The sequence below is a fragment of the Aphelocoma coerulescens genome, chromosome 2 (assembly GCF_041296385.1).
Source record: "Aphelocoma coerulescens isolate FSJ_1873_10779 chromosome 2, UR_Acoe_1.0, whole genome shotgun sequence".
NCBI lineage: Eukaryota > Metazoa > Chordata > Aves > Passeriformes > Corvidae > Aphelocoma > Aphelocoma coerulescens.
Window position 1 is genome coordinate 544195 of NC_091015.1, and position 18292 is coordinate 562486.

The following is an 18292-nucleotide window of genomic DNA, read 5'->3' on the forward strand; positions in this document are numbered from 1 at the left end:
GGGCGGGTGGGGAGGGTCCGGGTCCCCCCGGGACGCGGAGACACCGCGAGGACCCTGCGGGAGGGGCACTGTGGAAGGGACACTGCCAGACGGACACTGCCGGACGGACACTGTGGGGGACACCCCGAAGGGACACCAGCGCCGATGGCGGCCGCGCTCTCGCCCCTTCCCGGAAGAGGCGCCGCCGCCGCGTGATGACGCAACCGAGCGGCCAGTACGGAGCGGGCGCGGCGCTGTGACGTCATAACCGCGCGCCTCGGTGGTGGCCCGTGCGCGGGGCCGGGGCGGGAGAGGTCAGAGAGGGCCGGGAATGGGAACGGGACCGGGAATGGGAGCGGGACCGGGAGAGGGACCGGGAGCGGGATCGGGGTTGGGACCGGGAGCGGTAGAGGGATCGGGAGAGGGACCAGGAGCGGGATCGGGGTTGGGACCGGGAGCGGTAGAGGGAGCGGGAGAGGGACCAGGAGCGGGATCGGGGTTGGGACTGGGAGCGGGACCGGGGTTGGGATCGGGATCGGGAGAGGGAGCGGGACCAGGACCGGGGTTGGGATCGGGACCGGGATCGGAACCAGGACCGGGGTTGGGATCCGGATCGGGGGACCCGGGCGTGGGGAAGCGAGGCCCGGCGAAGGACCGGGGGGAGGCCGGGAGCGGGGCGGGGCTGGAGAAGAAGAAATGGGGGGAGGCCGGGACCGGGACGAGGGATGGAGAGGATGGGCTGGTGGGGGAGCGGCCCCGGAACCGAGGGGGCTCGGCCCGGGGGGAGTTCAGGGCATGGCGGCGGAGTAAAGCGGGGCCGGGGGCAGGGTCTGGGGGAAAATGTGCCGGGGAAGGGCTGTTGAGCGTTCCCGTTCCCGCACAGCTCTCCCGGGATGCGGCGCTGATCCCGCTGCCCCATGGCCGCGCACCTGGTTCGCCGCTGCTGCCGGCGGCTGCTGCTGCTGCCGGCCCCGCCCGCGCCCCCTCCGGGCCCGGCCCTGCGCACCTGCCCGCCCAGGTGGGCCGAGGGGCCCCAGGCGCGGCCGCGCGAGGACGGCGCGGAGCAGCAGCTCCGGGAGCTGATCCAGGGAGCGTCCAACCCCCAGGAGCTGCTGCAGGTGAGCCGGGGGCCGGCGCTGAGCAGCAACCTGGCGGCGCTGGCCATCACCCGCCTGGCCCGCCTCGCCTGCGAGCAGCACCTGGACACCGAGAGCATCCGCAGGGACCCGCGCTTCCAGCGGCTCCTGAGCACCGTGGATGCGCAGGTGGGGGGGCTCGGAGCTCTGGGCACGTGTGAGAAGCGAGGGGGGCACAGGGGGGCCCCACACTGTACCTGACTGCTCCAGGCACGGCTGGGAGGCGCTGCTGGGACAGGGCTGGGGGTGTCTGCTTTACTCTGCTCCGTGCCTGACCGTTCAGGGCACACCTGTGGGACAGGGCAGCAGGGCCTGGGTCACTCCAGCGTGTTCAGGGGACACCTGGGAGGTGGCACAGGTAGATGGGCAGCACCGCAAATCCTCACCCGCTACCCCGTCCCACACCTGTCCCTGTCGCAGATCTCCCAGTGTGGAACAGGCCCTGGTGCCCTGTCTCAGTCCTGTCGCAGCTCTCCCAGTGTGGAACAGGCCCTGGTGCCCTGTCTCAGTGCTGTCCCTGTCCCAGATCTCCCAGTGTGGAACAGGCCCTGGTGCCCTGTCTCAGTGCTGTCCCTGTCCCAGATCTCCCAGTGTGGAACAGGCCCTGGTGCCCTGTCTCAGTGCTGTCCCTGTCCCAGATCTCCCAGGTGTGGAACGCGCCGCTGGTGCAGCTGCTGCGGAGCCTGCCGGCGCTGGGGCTGGCGCGGGGCGGGCGCCAGGCGCGCTCGGTGGAGCAGGAGGTGCTGTGGCGGCTGCGGCGCCTGCCCCTGCGGCAGCTGGTGCACCTGGCCGAGCACCTGGCAGGGCAGGGCCCCGACGGCCTCCTGCTGCCCGAGGTGCTGCGCAAGCTGGAGCTGCGCTGGACCGAGCTGGAGGGGACCCGCACGGTGGTGACGCTCATGGCCAAGGTGGGACACCTGTCCCCCACCCTCATGGAGCGCCTGGAGGACAAGGTGGGACCGCACGCCTGGGCACGGCGCGGGGCACACCTGGCACGGTGTGGCAGTGGGGGGGACCTAGGCCCTCAGCCTGGGCTAGGCGGGGTCACCTGGGGACAGCAGTACCCCCTGTTCTCTGTCCCGTGTCTGTCCCCTGTCCCTGTGCCCCAGACACTGGAGCTGGCAGAGCAGTTCAATCCCAGAGGAATCCCCTGTCTCCCCTGTCCCTGTGCCAGGCTTTGGAGCTGGCTGAGCAGTTTGATCCTGATGAGATCCCCTCTCACCTGCCCCTTGTCTCAGCTGTGCCCTGTCCCCGTGGCAGGCTCTGGAGCTGGCAGGGCAGTTCAGTGCCTGTGCTCTGTCTCAGCTGTGCCCTGTCTCAGCTGTGCCCTGTCCCTGTGCCAGGCCCTGGAGCTGGCAGGGCAGTTCAGTGCCTGTGCCCTGTCTCAGCTGTGCCCTATCTCAGCTGTGCCCTGTCCCCGTGGCAGGCCCTGGAGCTGGCAGAGCAGTTCGACCCCGACGAGCTGCGGCGGGTGGTGCTGGCGCTGGCGCTGCAGCAGCGCCGCTGTGTGCCCCTGCTGCGGGCCCTGTCCTACCACCTGCTGCAGAAACCCGCCGAGCTGCCCCTGCCCGTGCTCACCGACCTGCTCTTCGCCTACAGTGAGTGCTGGGCTGCTGGGGGGCACCTGGGGGGGACAGGTCCATGGGTCAGTGTTGCTGTCGCGGGGCTGGGAGTTGCCTGGGCTGGCAGTGGGGGGGACTAGGTCTTCAAGGTCCCAAACCCTTCCTCTCGCAGCCAGGTGGGGTGAGGGAATCCAAGTGAGCCTGAGCAGCTCTTCCCCAGTGGGTTATCCCAGTCCTAGGGTGGGAACAGGGGGGCAGGGCATTGCAGGTCACCTCTGTGCTCCAAGTACAAAACCCAGGTCACCTAGGAGGCCGTTCTAGCTGTCCTGTTATTCCGGGTGTCCCAAACCCCTGGGAGCTCAGTGTGAGGCCATTCCATCACTCCGGGTGTCCCCAGTCCCTCCCCAGCTCACCTGGAGCCCCTTTAGGCACTGGGAGGGCTCTGAGGTGTCCCTGGAGCCTTCCCACTCCAGGTGACATTCCCAGCAGTCGCCTGTGGTGTGGGGGGCACAGGACCGAGGTGCCCCCGTGCGCTGAGCTGTCCCCCCTTGGCACAGGTAAGCTGAGCTTCCAGCAGCCGCAGGTGCTGCACCGCCTGTCCCTGGAGCTGCAGCCCCACCTGGGCACCCTGAGCCCGGCTCAGGTGTCGCGCTGTGCCCGCTCCTTCGCCAGCCTGCGCTGGCTCAGCCGGCCCCTCGCCGAGGCCATCGCTCAGGTGAGGCCTGGGGGGACAAGGGGGGACCTCACGTGGCCGTGGGGGAGGCAGGGGACGGTTTCCTGTCCAGGGGGTGTTGTCACCTTCCCCAGCAGGGGCTGGGGAGAGCAGGTTCCCCTCACTGGTCAGTGTTGTCACCTGGGAGCGGGTGGCAGTGAGGGCGCCTCACCTGTCTGAGCTCTCCCACCATTTCCCAGTGGGAATCAGGGATCGTTTTCTGCTGGATTTGGCTCAATCCAGAGCCTCTGGCTGTGAGTGCTGGTGCTGTTCCATCCCAGTTCACTCCCAGTTCCTCTCTGCACAGTCCTTCATCCAGATGGAGATATTCCAGGACTCCCCCTTGGCTGGATCCCTGATATCCCAGGGATCCATCACATGTGGTGTCCCGCCTGGGACATGGTCCCTGCTGATGGTTCCAACCTTTTCCTTGCTGCTCTTCTCCCAGCTTCCCCAGTTCTTTCCCAGTTCCTTCCAAGCTCATCCCCCTGCTCTTTCCCATCCATACTGGGGTATTTCAGAGCTTCCCCTCAGACCTGCATAAAATCCCAAGATTCCCTCCCTCTCATTTTCCCACCTGGGAGGTGTCTCTGGCTGATGTGTCCAACCTCTCCCTCCCGTCCCTGTTCTGGACAGCCCCAAATTCCCGTTTTTCCCACAGTATTCCCTGGATAATGCACAGAAGCTGTCCATCACCCAGCTGTGCGGGATCCTCGTGTCCTTTGCCCGCCTCAACTTCCAGCCCAGCTCCAGCGAGGAATTCTTCTCTATGGTGATGTCCCTGGAATCGTGGAATTCCCGAGCGGTCTGGGTGGGGAGGGACCCCAGAGACCCCCCACAGCTACAGATTCCTTCCCCAAAGCGCCCCGAATTCCCTGTTTTCCCATGTCCTGGTGTCCCAAATCCCTCCCAGCTCCCACTTTTGGCACCGGGAGAGGCCCCAGAGGCCCCTCCAGGTGACCCCCCCACAGTTGTCACCTGTCCCAGAGCACAGGTGTTCCCCTGGCACATTCCCATGGGAAAGGGGCTGTGGGATGGCTGGATCCATGGAGCGAGGTGCCACAGGATCACTTGAGAGGGACCCTACAGGCCCCCCCTGGGGGACATTGGGGACACCTGGGGACGCCTGCACGGCCGGTCGAGCTTGGCTCCATGTGTCCCCTGTCCCAGGTCCACGAGCAGCTGCAGGGGCAGGAGCAGCAGCTGGACACGCACCTGCTGATGGATGTGGTGTGGTCGCTGTGTGTCCTGCAGCAGGCCCGGCCCCCCCACCTGCGCCAGGTGCTGTCCCCTGAGTTCCAGGCCTGCCTCCAAGGTGAGCCCCGGACAGCAGGACAGGACCGGCCGAGCCCCCGCTGGGATCGGGGATGGGACGGGAACTCCGGCCCCGGGGGGTGGCCTGGGGTCACCCGTGACAGGTGCTGGGCAGGTGCAGCCCAGTCAAATTCGGTCCCTGTCCCCCCATGGCGGGGACCGGCCACCGGCTGCCACAGTGACCTCCGTGGCCACGTGCCCCGTGTCCCCTCCCGTGGGACCCGGGGGGTGAATCCCACTGGAGACATGGGATCTGGGAATGCCTGGGGCTGGGAGGGGCCTCTCAGCTGCTGGAGTTCCCCTGTTCCCACCGCCCTGGGGACACAAACGATGTCCCTGGTGTCACATCACATCCCCATGGCTGTTAAACCCACCGGGGCTGGACAGCTCCTTCCAGGAGGAGTATTCCCCAAATCCCACCTGAACATTCCCTGGCGCCACCTGGGGCTGTTCCTGTGTCCCATGGGTGTTACCTGAACGTGTCCCCACCTGTCCCACAGGTGACACCTCCCTGCGGGCACAGAGCTCCCGGCTGAAGCTGCTGCACATCAACGCCACGGCCAGGCTGGAGGCCCCGGGCTACCAGGGGCCCTTCCTGCCCCCCAAGGTGCTGGGGGGTGACAGGGACAAAGACAAGGACAGGGAGAAGGCCACCCCCCTGCAGCGGGGGCTGCGGGAGGCGCTGCTGGGGGCGCTGGGGGGCCCTGACCTCGTCCGGCACGACGTGAGCACGGTGTATGGCTGGGACATCGGTGAGTGCCACCCGCTGCCACCTGCCTGGGCACCTTCCACTGCCACCCCTGGCCCTGGCACCCACCCTGGGCACCCCCTGCCCCTGCTGCCTTCCCCTGTGACCCCCAGCTCCCCCAGCCCTGGCACCTTCCTGTCACCCCCCAGCTCTGTCACCTTCCTTGGGCACCCCCCCCAGGTACCCACTGCCCTGTCACTTTCCCCTGCCACCCTCCAGCCCACCCCAGCCCTGTCACCCACCCTGTCACCTTCCTGGCTCTGTCACACCCCTGCCACCCCCACCACCCCCTTGCAGCCCAGTCAAATTCGGTCCCTGTCCCCCAGTGTCGGGGACCGGCCACCGGCTGCCACAGCGACCTCCGTGCTCCGCATGTCCCTGTCCCTTCCCGTGGGACCTGGGCAGATGGATCCCCACGGACACGTGCCCTTCCCAGGGTGTGCTCAGGAGAGCCCCTGGGTGGCTCTGAGTCCTCGTGTCCCCTCTGTCCCTGCAGACGCCGAGGCGGTGCTGGACAGTGACAACAAACCTCTGCCCGTGAGGGACTTCACTGCCCCCCACCTGCCCCGCTCCGAGGGGACAAAGCCACTGCCACCGGGGGCCAGGAGGTGGGTGGGGACAGGAAGGTCCCCTGAGGTGGGGGATAGGGGGAGACAGTAGAGGGGAGAGGATGGGGACAGGAGGGGACAGGGAGGGGATGAGGAGGGGGGGATAGAAACGGTCAGTGGGGGAGAAGAGGTGGCAGGAGGGGGAGAGGGAGAGGAGGGGACGTGGGATGGGGACAGGGGGGGGACAAGAAGGGGACAGGACGGGAAGAGGAGGGGGCCAGGAGGTGATAGGAGGGGCACAGCTCAGCCAGGGCTGGGCTCTGCGGGCTCCGGGTGCTGCCCGTGGTCAGCCCCCTGTCCTCTGTCCCCTGTCCCCAGGGTGGCCGTGCTGCGCTGGGAGTTCCCGCAGTTCAGCTCGCGGGGCCGGGAGCTGCTGGGCCGGGGCTCCATGGCCCGCAGGCACCTGCGAGCAGCCGGGTTCCTGCTGGCCGAGGTGAGCGCTGGGAATGCTGGAATGCCGGGTGGGGAGGCTGGGAAACACCCCGGGGCACCCCTGAGGCCACCTGGGTGTCCCCAGCACTGCCAGGGCCACCACTGACTCTGGCCCCGGGTGACACATCCACGTGGCACTTGAGCCCTCCCAGCCCTTTCCAGGAGAAATATTCCCAAAATATTCCCCAGGTATTCCCAAAATCCCACCTGAACCTCCCTCTTGGGAGCAGAGCCCAGCCCCCATCCTGTGAGGTGCCCCCAGGACTCAGGTGTGGCCTCACCTGTGGCCAGCCCAGGGGCAGTCCCTGTGCCTGTGGCCACCCTGGTGACACCAGCCAGGTGCCACTGTCCCCCTGGCACAGCTGGGCACACCTGGCTCCGTCGGGATGGTGGCACTGACACCTCCTGGGGGGCTGCCAGCTCCCCCCACCCCGGGGCTCAGCAGGGATGAGCCACCGTGATCCCACCAGGCCACCTGCCAGGTGCCGGGGGAGGGACAGGGGTGACAGGGAGGTGACACAGACGAGCTGATCCTGTGGGGTCATCCAGGATTAACCCCTGGGGGTAATTATAGCCCAGGGGGGAGTGTGACAGCCACGTGTCACCCCCCAGGGTCACTGTCACTCCCCTGGCAGTGTCACTGTCACACCTGGGTGGGCACTGGGACCCCAGATCGGTGTTGAGACCCTCCCAGGTGGGTGCCATAGGACAGCCAGGCCTAGGACAGGAGGGGACACAGCTGGGATCCCCTGGGCTGCTGCCACGTCCCCGTCCCCCTGCAGGTGCCCCACTACGAGTTCCTGGAGCTGAAGCTGGAGCGGCAGCGTGTGGCCTACCTCAAGGACAAGGTGGCCAAGGCCCTGGCCAGCGACACGGCAGGTGACATGGCCACTGACACGGCCACCTAATGCGCCCACGTGGCCTCACCTCACCCAGCCGGCCACATCCCTGTGCCAGTGTGACCAGGTCACCACGCCAAGGTGGCCCAGCTGCTGAGCCCAGGTGGGCACGTCACCACAGCGAGGTGGTCACGTCACCAGGTCGCCATGCCCCGGTGGGCACGTCACCACAGCGAGGTCCCCGTGTCCCCACATGGCTCCAGCATTGCTGCTCCGTGTTACAAACAGCTCAAATAAACCCAAAACTGTACAGGGATGGTATGGTGGCTGGGCATGGTGGCACAGGGGAGAGGTGACACTGTGGATAAATGACACTGGGGATGGGTAACGCTGGGGACGGGTGGCATTTGGGACATGACATTGGGGATGGGTGTCATAGGGGACATTGGGGATGGGTGGCACTGGAGACACGTGACATTAGGGACGGTTGCCATCAGTGCCAGGTGCAATTGGAGCTGGCTGACATGGGCGCCAGGTGTCATTGGCACCAGGTGACATCGAGGGTGGGTGACACAGGGGCTCGTTGTCGTCATGGCCAGGTGACATTGGGACTGGGTGACATTGGGGCCAGGCGACCTTGGAGCTGGGAGATCTCAGGGACAGGTGACATTGGGGCTGGGTGACATCAGTGCTGGGTGACAGTGGGAATGGGTGCCATCCGGGTTGGGTGACACTGGGTAGGTGACAGTGGGGTCAGGTGCCATCGGTGTTGGTGGCACGTGGCTGTTCCCGCGCCCCCCGTGCCCCCCAGCCCTGTGCCCGGGGCCGCCGGTCTGAGCCGGGATCGGGATCAGGAGCCGCCGGCCTTTATTCCCGATTATCCCGGGATTGTCCCCGGGAGGGACGGGGTCTGGGACTGGGGCTGGAGCTGGCGCTGGGTGGGGGAGCAGCGGGAGCGGGCACCGGGGACTCCGTGGTTTGGGGGTGTCTCTGACTGAGGGGGGTCACGTCCCGGCTGGAGCCCCCACGGTGTCCCCGTGTCCCTCAGGCCTCGAGTCGCCGCACCGGGGTGGGGGGGACACCAGGTGGCTCAGGACAGTCCTGGGGGTGACGCACAGGGGCCGGGAGGGGCTTTGGGGACGGATTGGCGGCCACCTGGCTCCGCGACCCCTCCGGTCCCCCGGGAGGGGGACACGGCCCGGCTGGGGGGGGACAGACGGTGACAGGGGGGACACGGCGGGGCCGGGAGCTGCTGAGTCACCGTTCGGGGCTGTGCCTGGCACCGGCAGCGCGGGCACGGCCAGCCCGGGGGGGACAATGCCCGCCCTCATCCTGCACCCCCGGTGCTCCGGGGACACGCGGGGGGGAACACGCGGCTCCTTCCCTCCCCCCACCGGTGTCACCGCACCCGCGCAGACGCTTTTGGGGGGGCTCCGCCCTGTGTTCCCCCCACCCTAATCCAGCCAGGGCACCTCGGGGTACTCATCCCCCCCTTTTTAAGGGACAAAGTCCCACTCCGGGAGGGGAAAATGAGGCTGGACCCCCCCCCTCCGCGCCCCCATCTCTGGTGTCACCGCACCCGCGCAGACGCTTTTGGGGGGGCTCCGCCCTGTGTCCCCCGCCCCAGTTCCCCCCAGGACACCGCGGGATGATCATCCCCCGTTTTTAAGGGACAAAGTGGGGGAAACTGAGGCCGGGCCCCGCCCTCGCGCCCCCCCCCCCCCGAGCTGATGCAAGCGCTGGGTGGGCCCGGGCTCCCCCCCCGCCGCAGCGCCTGGCGCCCGCCCCGCGCCCTCCGGCACAAACCCTCTATCGCGACAGAGCCGGGGCCGGGCGGGACACAATTCCCGCTGACATCAGCCGGGCCGGGCCCCCCCGCGCCCCCCCCGCCCCCGCCCCAGCCCCGCTGATGCTCCGGCGCCGCCGCCGCAGCCGCGTCCGCCCGGCCGAGCCGAGCGGGGGGAGCGGGGGGGGCCGGGCCGGGGGGGGCCGCGGGCAGCGCCGAGCCCGGAGAATCCCTGAAACCCGCCGGGGGGGGCGGATCGGAGAAGGAGAACGGGATGCCGGAGGGAGCGGAGGCAGGTGAGGCCGGGGGGGCGCGGATGGAGCGGGAGGGTGAGGAGGGAGCGGGAGGGACGAGGAGGTGAGGAGGGAGCGGGAAGAATGGAAGCGGAGGGATGGGGGGTGCGGGATAGAGGGATGAAAGACGGAGCGGAGGGATGGAGTCGGAGAATGGGAATGGAACGGGGCGATGAGGATGGAGCAGGGGGATGAAGGACGGAGCCGGAAGGATGAAGGACGGAGCGGAAAGGACGGAGCAGGAGGATGAGGATGGAGCAGGAGGATGGAGCAGGGGGATGAAGGACGGAGCAGGGAGGAGGGAGCCGCAGCCATCAGGATGGAGATGGAGCGATGAAAGGCAGAGCGGGAGCGATGGAGGGCTGAGGGGTGAAGGAATGAGAATGGAGCAGGGGGATGAAGGACGGAGCAGGGAGGGGTGCAGGATGGGAGGATGAGGATGGAGTGGAAGGAAGCAGGATCGAGGTGGGGGATGAAGGACAGAGGCGCAATGATGGAGCCGGAGGATGAGGATGGAGCGGGAGCGACGGACGACAGAGAAGGAGGGATGGGGATGGAGCCGGGGGATGAAGGGCAGAGACGGAGGACGAGGATGGAGCGGGGGAATGAGGGACAGAGCGGGAATGACGGAGCCGGAGGATGAGGATGGAGCGGGATACGCGGCCCGGCCGCGACTCTCGGCAGCCGCCACCGCCCGGGGCTCCGGGCCCGGCACAACCGGGGGGCTCCGGGGCGGGGCACGGGGGACTTTGGGGACCCCGCTTCGGGGTCACCCCCTCACCCCCAGGAGACCCAGCGGGGGTCGGTATCGGGTTGTGCCCCCCCCGTACTGGGAGGTGCTGGTGGGACTGGGGGGCTGAGCGTCGCCCCACTCCCAGCACCATCCCACCCCCGGGGTGGGAAACTGAGGCACAGCCCAAGGTCACCCCACACCAGTGTCCCTGGGGGGCCACTGTCACGTGTCGGGAGGGCTGGGGACAGCCGGGAGAAATCCCTGGGGTCATCCGCACCTTCCTGAGGGGCTGGGGACAGCGGGGACAAGGAGAGGGACACACCCCAGTGTCACCCTCCCCCTGTGCCTCAGTGCCCCCCACAGAGCTGAGTCTGGGGGTCCCCGAGAAAGGGGGTGAGGGTCCGGTTTGTACGGGGGGGGGGGTCAGGGCGTGCCCTCCAGGGTGAGCAGAGGGGACCCCAAAACACCCCCCAAGGTGTGGGGCGGCCGCGGCCAGGCACGGAAACGCTGAATTACGGGGATCCCAGCAGCCCCCCCTCATTACAGGGCAGAGTCCCCCCCAAAACGGCACCGGGGGTGGGAGGCGGGACGGGACCCCCCCTCAATGAGCCTTCCAGGGGTCCCTAGCACGTGGTGGGGTGCGGGGGGGGGTTGTGCGTTGGACTGAACCATTTCAGACTGGGGGGGAGTAGCGGCACCTGCCCCGCAAATACCCCCGCGGGCCCCGCCCCCTCCCGGCTCCCCCCGCGCCGGCCCCGCCCCCCGCCCGGTTATAACGCCCGGGGGGGGCGGGGGGCCCGTGCTGCAGGAGGGGCCGGGGGTGAGCGCGGGTCCGACCGCTCCCGCCCCATGGATCCATCCCCAGGGGGCTCAGGTAGCGGAGGGAGGGGCCCCGGTGATGGAGGGGGGGCCCCAGGGGGGGTCCCGGGTGTTTTTTGGGGTAGGGGTGGGCAGTGCAGGGCTGAGCACCCCCAAACTCGGTGCGGACGCGGGGTGCCCGGGGCGGCTGTAAGGGGGGTGCGCCCTCGCCCCCCGCCCAGGGGGGGTTCTGTGCGTGTGGAGGGGTCTGGGTTGGGATCCCGCCTTGCTGCGGCTGCAACCTCGTGCGCCCCTCAGAGAGGGGTGTGGGGACGGGGGGCTGCTGGTGCCCCCCAATTTCGCCAGACCTGTGGGGACCCCCCCAGGTGCTCTGGGTGGGGTCACCCTGTTCTCGCACCCCTGGATGGGTGGGAGTGACACTAGCCCGCCCCCAGGGCAGTGCCCGCGGTGTGCCCCCTTCCACCGTCACGGGATGACCCTGGAGTGGGGGGTGGCACTCAGGGGTGTCCCCTCTCTCAATGGTGACTCGGGGGGGGGGGGGGGGGGGGGGCTGTGGCACTCAGGGGTGTCCCCTCTCTCCGCAGCCCCCCCGCCGATGCCCGCGATCCCCCCGCCGATGCCGGCCAAGGAGGAGGCTCGTCCCCCGCCCGAGGGGGCCAGCTGTGACCCCGGCCCCGCCGCCGCCGCCCCCCCCGGCTCTCCGTGCCGGCCGCCCCCGCCCGCGGACCCGCTGGACACCCGCATTGTGATGGGGGAGGAGACGCGCTGCCCCCCGCCCGAGCCTCGGGGGGGGCCCCCCGTGCCTTGCCCCTTCCCCGCGCCCCCCAAGGAGCCCCTCCCGGGCCGCCCCCCCGCGCTGGACCCCGAGCTGTTCTTCACGGCCCCCTCGACGCCGGTGCGGGCGGGGGGGGCGCGGCCGCCCCCCCCCGAGGAGCCGACGGACGGGGACAGCGAGGGGCTGTGCTCGCCCCCCACGTCCCCCTCGGGGTCCTACATGACGGCCGAGGGCGGCAGCTGGGGCTCCTCGGGCACGGCCAGCACCTCCCCGTCCTGCTCCCCCAACCTGGCGGCCGAGGCTGAAGGCCTGGGCGAGGCTGAGGGCGAGGCTGAAGGTCTGGGGGGGGCCCTGGCGCTGCCCCCCGGCCTGGGGGACCCCCCGGCCTTCCCCCCACTGTCCCCCGAGGAGGAGGAGGATGATGATGACGAAGACGGCCCCTTCTCCCTGCCGGGCTGTGCGGACGATGAGGATGATGATGATGAGGATGGGCAGACGCCGGAGGAGGACGAGGACGAGGACGAGGGCTCGGGGCTGATCCCGGCGGCGCTGCTCCCGTTCCGCGGCAGCCTCCTCTTCCAGGCCGAGGCCGTGGAGATCTCGCCCCGGGCCCCCGCCGAGGAGGAGGAGGACGAAGGCAGCACCTCGGCGTCCTTCCTGCGCTCGCTGTCCGAGAGCTCCATCCCCGAGGGCGGGGACGAGGCCTTCGCCTTCCGCGACGACACCGACGCCTCCTCGGACTCGGCCGCCTACGACGGGGACGAGGACGAGCGGCTCTACGGCACCGAGCGGCACGCGGGGGACACGGGGACACCCCCGGGGACCCCCCCGGCACCCCCCGGCCCCGCCGGCGTCGAGCTCCACCTCCGTGCCGGGTCCCCGTGTCACCCCCCGGGCCAGGACACGGCTCCCGGATCCTTGGGGACACCCCTGGCACCCCCTGGAGGGGACGCAGAGCTGGACGGCGACGCCTTTGTCACCATCACGGGGGCGTGGCCCCCGCCGGAGCCCCCCGAGGAGCTGGCAGCGACAGAAGGTTCTGGAGCGGCGCCGGGACAGGGACCTTGCCCAGAGCTGGCAGTGACTGGCCCTGTCCCCCGGCCGCCCGCGCTCTGTGCCGGGGACCCGCAGAGCCACCAGCTGGGGGGGGCTAATGGGGAGCCCCAGGACGGCCCTGGGGGTGACAGTGATGGTGACAATGACCTTGAGATCAGCACTGGGACAGCTGATGGCCACAGCGAGCTGGACTCTGCAGCCCCCGGCTTGGAGACATCGGTGACACCAACCCCCCTGGATGAGATGGACACTGCAGCCAATAATGTGGTGACACCAGTGACACCCAGCCTGATGGACACAGTGTACACTGACCTGGTGTCACCAGTGATACCAACCCCGCTGGACGAGATGGACACTGCAGCCACCAGCCCAGTGACACCCAGCCCGTCTGATGAGCTGGACACTGTGGCCACTGACATGGTGACACCAGGGACACCAAGCCCACTGGATGAGCCAGAAACTGCAGACACTGATATGGTGACACCCAGCCTGATGGACAGCACAGCCACCAGCCTGGTGACGCCCAGCCCATCAGATGCTGCAGCCACTGATGCAGTGACACTGGTGACACCAAGCCCAGCAGATGAGCTGGACACTATGGCCACCAGCCTGGTGACACCAAGCCCAGCAGATGAGACGGACACTGTGGCCACCAGCCTGGTGACACCAGTGACACCAAGCCCACCAGATGAGCCAGATACTGTGGCCACTGACCTGGTGACACCAAGCCCACCAGATGAGCCAGATACTGTGGCCACCAACCTGGTGACACCAAGCCCACCAGATGAGCCGGACACTGTGGCCACCGACCTGGTGACACCCGTGACACCAAGCCCATCAGATGAGCTGGACACCAAGCCCACCAGTCTGGTAACACCCGTGACACCAAGCCCATCAGATGAGCTGGACACCAAGCCCACCAGCCTGGTAACACCCGTGACACCAAGCCCACCAGATGAGCCGGACACTGTGGCCACCAGCCTGGTGACACCAAGCCCACCAGATGAGCCGGACACTGTGGCCACCAGCCTGGTGACACCAAGCCCACCAGATGAGCCGGACACTGTGGCCACCAGCCTGGTGACACCAAGCCCACCAGATGAGCCAGACACTGTGGCCACCAGCCTGGTGCCACCAAGCCCACCAGATGAGCCGGACACTGTGGCCACCAGCCTGGTGCCACCAAGCCCACCAGATGAGCCGGACACTGTGGCCACCAGCCTGGTGCCACCAAGCCCACCAGATGAGACAGACACTGTGGCCACCAGCCTGGTGCCACCAAGCCCACCAGATGAGACAGACACTGTGGCCACTGACCTGGTGACACCAAGCCCACCAGATGAGACGGACACTGTGGCCACTGACCTGGTGACACCAAGCCCACCAGATGAGCCGGCCATCATGGCCACTGACCTGGTGACACCCAGCCTGCTGGATAAGATGGAAGTTGTGGACACTGTCCTGGTAACACCCGTGACATCCACCCTGAAGGATGCTGTGGCCATTGACTTGGTAGCATCAGTGACACCCACCCTGATGGCCGCTGCAGCCACCAACCTGGTGACATCAGTGACGCCACCACCCCTGGATGAGAGGGACACTGCGCCCATCGACCTGGTGACATCGGTGACACCTGCCCTGTTGGACACCACGGACACCGCCCCAGTGACCCTGAGTGTGGTGGACACCACGGATACCACCCCAGTGATACCAACCGCCCGCGATGAGACGGCCACCGTGACCACTGACGTGGCGACCCCCAGCGCAATGGACACCATGGCCACCGACCTGGTGACCCCCAGCCCCCCGGCCGCTGTCCCTGCCCCATGTCCCCCTCCCCGGGCCGTGTCCCCCGTGGCGCTGGCAGCCGGGGTGGCCCCATCCCAAGAGTCCCCAGCTGTCCCCCCGTGTCCCCTGGCACAGGGGACGCTGTCACAGCCCCCTGGGGACGTCCCTGAGGAGTCGGGGGACGTGGCCACCGCCTCTCCCAAGGCTTTGTCCCCGGAGCTGCCGGACACGTCGCGCTCCCGCACATCCTCCAGCTTCGTCACCGCCCCCGAGGGCAGCGCCGGAGAGACCCCCCCGCGCCCCCCCGGGCCCCGCGGAGAGCCCGAGGAGGAGGAAGAAGAGGATGAGGATGCGGGCCCCGTGCCCCCCTCGCCGCAGTTCACGGCCTCGGAGCGGGAGGTGTTTGTGGGGACCCCCCCGGCCCCCCCCGAACTGCTCCCACCACCCGGTGCCTTTTCGGGGCGCGGGGCCGGGCCGGGTGTCACCGCCTCGCTCCGGGGGGCCCCGGGGGCCCTGCCCCCTGCCCTGCAGGAGCCCCCCACCCCCCGGCCGGGCCCTGAGCCCCCCGGCCACGCTGCAGGGGGCACCGATGCCAAAGTCCCCCCAAGTCCCCCCGGCCCCCCCGCGGCCCCCCCCGAGCAGCAGGAGGAAGAGGAGGCCGTGGCGGGGGTCGCACCCGGCCCCCTGCCAGCTGCGGGGGCTCAGCCGGGGCCTCCTCCCGAGCCCCCCTGCCCTGCGCCCCCCAAACTCAGCCAAGTGCCTCCTCCCGCCACGCCGGCCCCGCTGGCCCCGAGCCCCCCCCGGGCCCCCCCCAGCCAGGATTCCCCCCCGGGGCTGCCCCTCTCCAGGAAGCACCTCGAAGGTAAGAGGGCCCCCAAACCCCCCGTGGCTGTGGGACTGGGGTGGGCACCGCCCATGGGGGGGCTTCGGGGGGTCCTGGGTGGGTTCAGCCGGATGGGGGGGGTTTTGGGGGGCACCACCAGCTCAGCCCCCCCCTCCCTTGCCATGGGGTGTTTTGTGGGAGCAGGGTGGGCACCCGGGGGGCCTGGGGGTCCCTTTGGGGGGTGCCAGGGTGGGCGACAGGGGTGAGCAGGAGGGGCTGAGCCTCCCGAAGGGTTTTGGGGACCCCCCAGCTCAGCCCCTCTGCCCTCACAGCCCCCCAGCCCTCCCCGCAGAAGGAGCCGGAGCCCCAGGGCCGGGCAGGGGGCCCAGGGGCTGGGGGGGGCCGGGCCCCCCCTCGGGGATCTCTGCAGTCGGAGTCGAGCTCATCCAGCGAGGCTGAGGCCCCCCAGCCCCCCCCGGCCCCCCAGCGCTGCCAGCCCAACCATCGAGGTGAGGGGCGTCCCGTGGGGTACCCCCGCCTTTGGGGGGTCTGGGGAGCCCCTCTCACCCCCCCCCCCCCCCCCTGCTCTGCACAGGGTCCGGGAACGAGTCTGAGAGCAACGACGAGTCCATCCCGGAGCTGGAGGAGCCCGAGGGCTCGGAGCCACCCCCTGCCCAGCCCCAGGTGGGGTTTTGGGGGGTCGGGGGTGGTGGGGTGCCCCGGGGTGTGGGGGCCCCGCTGACCCCCCCCCCCCCTCTCGGCAGGTGCCCCTCGGCCACGCCCTCGGCCCCGGAGAGGAACCGCTCAGCAAAGCCAAGCAGAGCCGCAGCGAGAAGAAGGCCCGGAAGGTGGGGGGTCCTTGGGGGGCTGGGGGTGTCCCACAGATTTGCGGTCCCTGTCCCATCCCAGGGCTTGGGGAGGGGGTCAGTCCTGGGGTATTGAGGGTCAGCTCCCCACTCTGGGGGGTCTCTGGGCAACGCTGGGATGGGACTCAGGGGGTCCCCACCGTGGGCTGGGGGGGGCCCATCCTGGCCATGCTGAGACAACATCCCCCGTCTCTGGTGTCCCTGTTATCCCGGGGATTTGGGGTGCTGTGGGGGGCTGGATCCCCCCAGGCTGCCGTGCCAGGGTGCAGGGGTCACCCTGTGCCCCCCGGCCCCCCAGGCCATGTCCAAGCTGGGGCTGCGGCAGATCCACGGCGTCACCCGCATCACCATCCGCAAATCCAAGAACATCCTGTTCGTCATCTCCAAACCCGACGTCTTCAAGAGCCCCGTGTCCGACATCTACATCGTCTTCGGGGAGGCCAAGGTGGGCTGGGGGGCTTTGGGGGGGAGGCCGTGGCTCGGGGGTGGCTGTGCTGACCCCGTGTCCCCCCCCCCCCAGATCGAGGACCTGTCCCAGCAAGTGCACAAGGCGGCGGCTGAGAAGTTCAAGGTGCCCCTGGAGCACTCGGCACTCGTGACCGACGCTGCACCTGCCCTGGCCATCAAGGAGGAGAGCGAGGAGGAGGAGGAGGTGAGTGCTGGGGGGCTCCAAGTGCCCCCGGGGGTGCCATGGGGGGGGTGACAGTGCTGTGACGCCCTGGGGTGGATGGGACGGGGCTGGAGGTGCAGGGTGCTGAGCTGGGGATGGCTCAGCCCCCGGTTCTGTGGGCGGGGAGGGGGTGCACAGGGGTCCCTGGGGGTCAGGGCTGGGTGTGTGCCCTGGGGGGGTTTGGCAGCACTGTGGCCCCTCCCAGGTGGATGAGACGGGGCTGGAGGTGCGGGACATCGAGCTGGTGATGGCCCAGGCCAACGTGTCACGGCCCAAGGCCGTGCGGGCACTGCGGCACAACAACAACGACATCGTCAACGCCATCATGGTGAGTGGGGGGCTGTGACCCCAACGTTCCCAGCAGGAACTGGGGCTGTGACCCCCCCCCCCCCCTTTTCCCAGCGGGAATTGGGGCTGATCCCAGAATTCCCGACTCTGCTCTCTCCCGCAGGAACTGACCATGTAGCGGCCGGGGGTGTCCTGGCCCCCTGTATAGATGCACAGAGCCCCCCCCACCACGTCCTTCCTCCTGCCCCCATCCTCCTCCTGGCCCCCTGGACTGCTCAATAAAGGCCTCCTGCACCCCTTGGATTGCACCTTGCCTCCCAGGCCTGATTTTGGGAGGTTGGGGAGCCCCTTTCCCAGCAGTGGGATGGGGGGCAGCGCCTGGGGGTGTCACTGGGATGGGGGAAGTGGAAGGATAGGTTTTGGGGGAGAGGCAGCACCCCAGGGTGCTCCCAGCATCACTGGGGATCAGGGACACCCCCTCCCCTCCAGATTTGGGGGGTGGCAGAGACCTGGGATGGGAATGAAGCCCCCCAGCTCCAAGGGCTGGGAAGGGAGGGAACTCTATCCCCAAGTCCCAGGGATCCCCTCCTGCTCTCCATTTTCTTGGTGTTGGAATGGGAAGGGCTGTGGAAGGGGACACTCTCCCCTGTGTCCCCCAGGTGAGTCCCTGGGGGTGCCTCAGCTCCCGGGACACCTGAATTCCAGAGGGAGGAGGGGTTGGGAGAGCCCTGGGAGAAGGGGGGGTCACCAGGAAGGATGAGGGGAGACACTGGTGGGGTCATGGTGTGGGGGGACACCCCAGTGTGGGCAGTGCTGGGGGCACTGGGGGGGGATTTGGGGCCGAGGCCTCTGGAATGTGCTGGATCCCCAAACTGCTGAGTCAGCATCTGACTCCAGAGCGGGGGAGGGGACAGGACCCTGCTTGGGGTGGGAGCACCCCAGGCGATGCAGATAAAGGGGGGGGGGTCCTGGCTCAGCTCCGGGGGTCCCACCAAGCTCCTGCAGTGACCGTGGGGAATCCCAGACTGGGGGAGCTGGAATGCTCAGGAATGTTCCAACGCCACG

The 18292-nt window shown here is 69.0% G+C and overlaps 2 protein-coding genes and 2 non-coding genes across 5 annotated transcripts; all 4 read left to right on the forward strand.

Moving 5' to 3' along the window:
- Positions 1-226: 226 nt before the first annotated feature.
- Positions 227-7646, forward strand: TBRG4 (transforming growth factor beta regulator 4). Of its 2 annotated transcripts, none has more exons than XM_069006142.1 (11): positions 227-293; positions 863-1244; positions 1754-2068; positions 2542-2713; positions 3235-3392; positions 4051-4161; positions 4560-4704; positions 5204-5455; positions 5948-6059; positions 6378-6492; positions 7274-7646. In XM_069006142.1, the coding sequence occupies exons 2-11, from the start codon at positions 897-899 to the stop codon at positions 7397-7399; spliced, it is 1854 nt and encodes a 617-aa protein (XP_068862243.1). In that variant the 5' UTR covers positions 227-293; positions 863-896; the 3' UTR covers positions 7400-7646. The 2 variants fall into 2 exon arrangements, with proteins under 2 accessions (XP_068862243.1, XP_068862244.1); XM_069006143.1 differs by having other exon boundaries at positions 863-1097.
- Positions 4820-4953, forward strand: LOC138106936 (small nucleolar RNA SNORA5). Its single transcript, XR_011149200.1, has one exon. It is a non-coding gene; the product is annotated as a small nucleolar RNA SNORA5 (small nucleolar RNA).
- On the forward strand, positions 5744-5876 carry LOC138106937 (small nucleolar RNA SNORA5). The gene has a single exon (XR_011149201.1). It is a non-coding gene; the product is annotated as a small nucleolar RNA SNORA5 (small nucleolar RNA).
- Positions 7647-9381: 1735 nt separating the features above from the next.
- Positions 9382-17516, forward strand: NACAD (NAC alpha domain containing). Its single transcript, XM_069006131.1, has 11 exons — positions 9382-9412; positions 11546-13882; positions 14066-14772; positions 14854-15442; positions 15736-15912; positions 15999-16087; positions 16168-16251; positions 16568-16714; positions 16790-16921; positions 17145-17267; positions 17391-17516. The coding sequence occupies exons 1-11, from the start codon at positions 9391-9393 to the stop codon at positions 17403-17405; spliced, it is 4422 nt and encodes a 1473-aa protein (XP_068862232.1). The 5' UTR covers positions 9382-9390; the 3' UTR covers positions 17406-17516.
- The last annotated feature ends 776 nt before the right edge of the window (positions 17517-18292 follow it).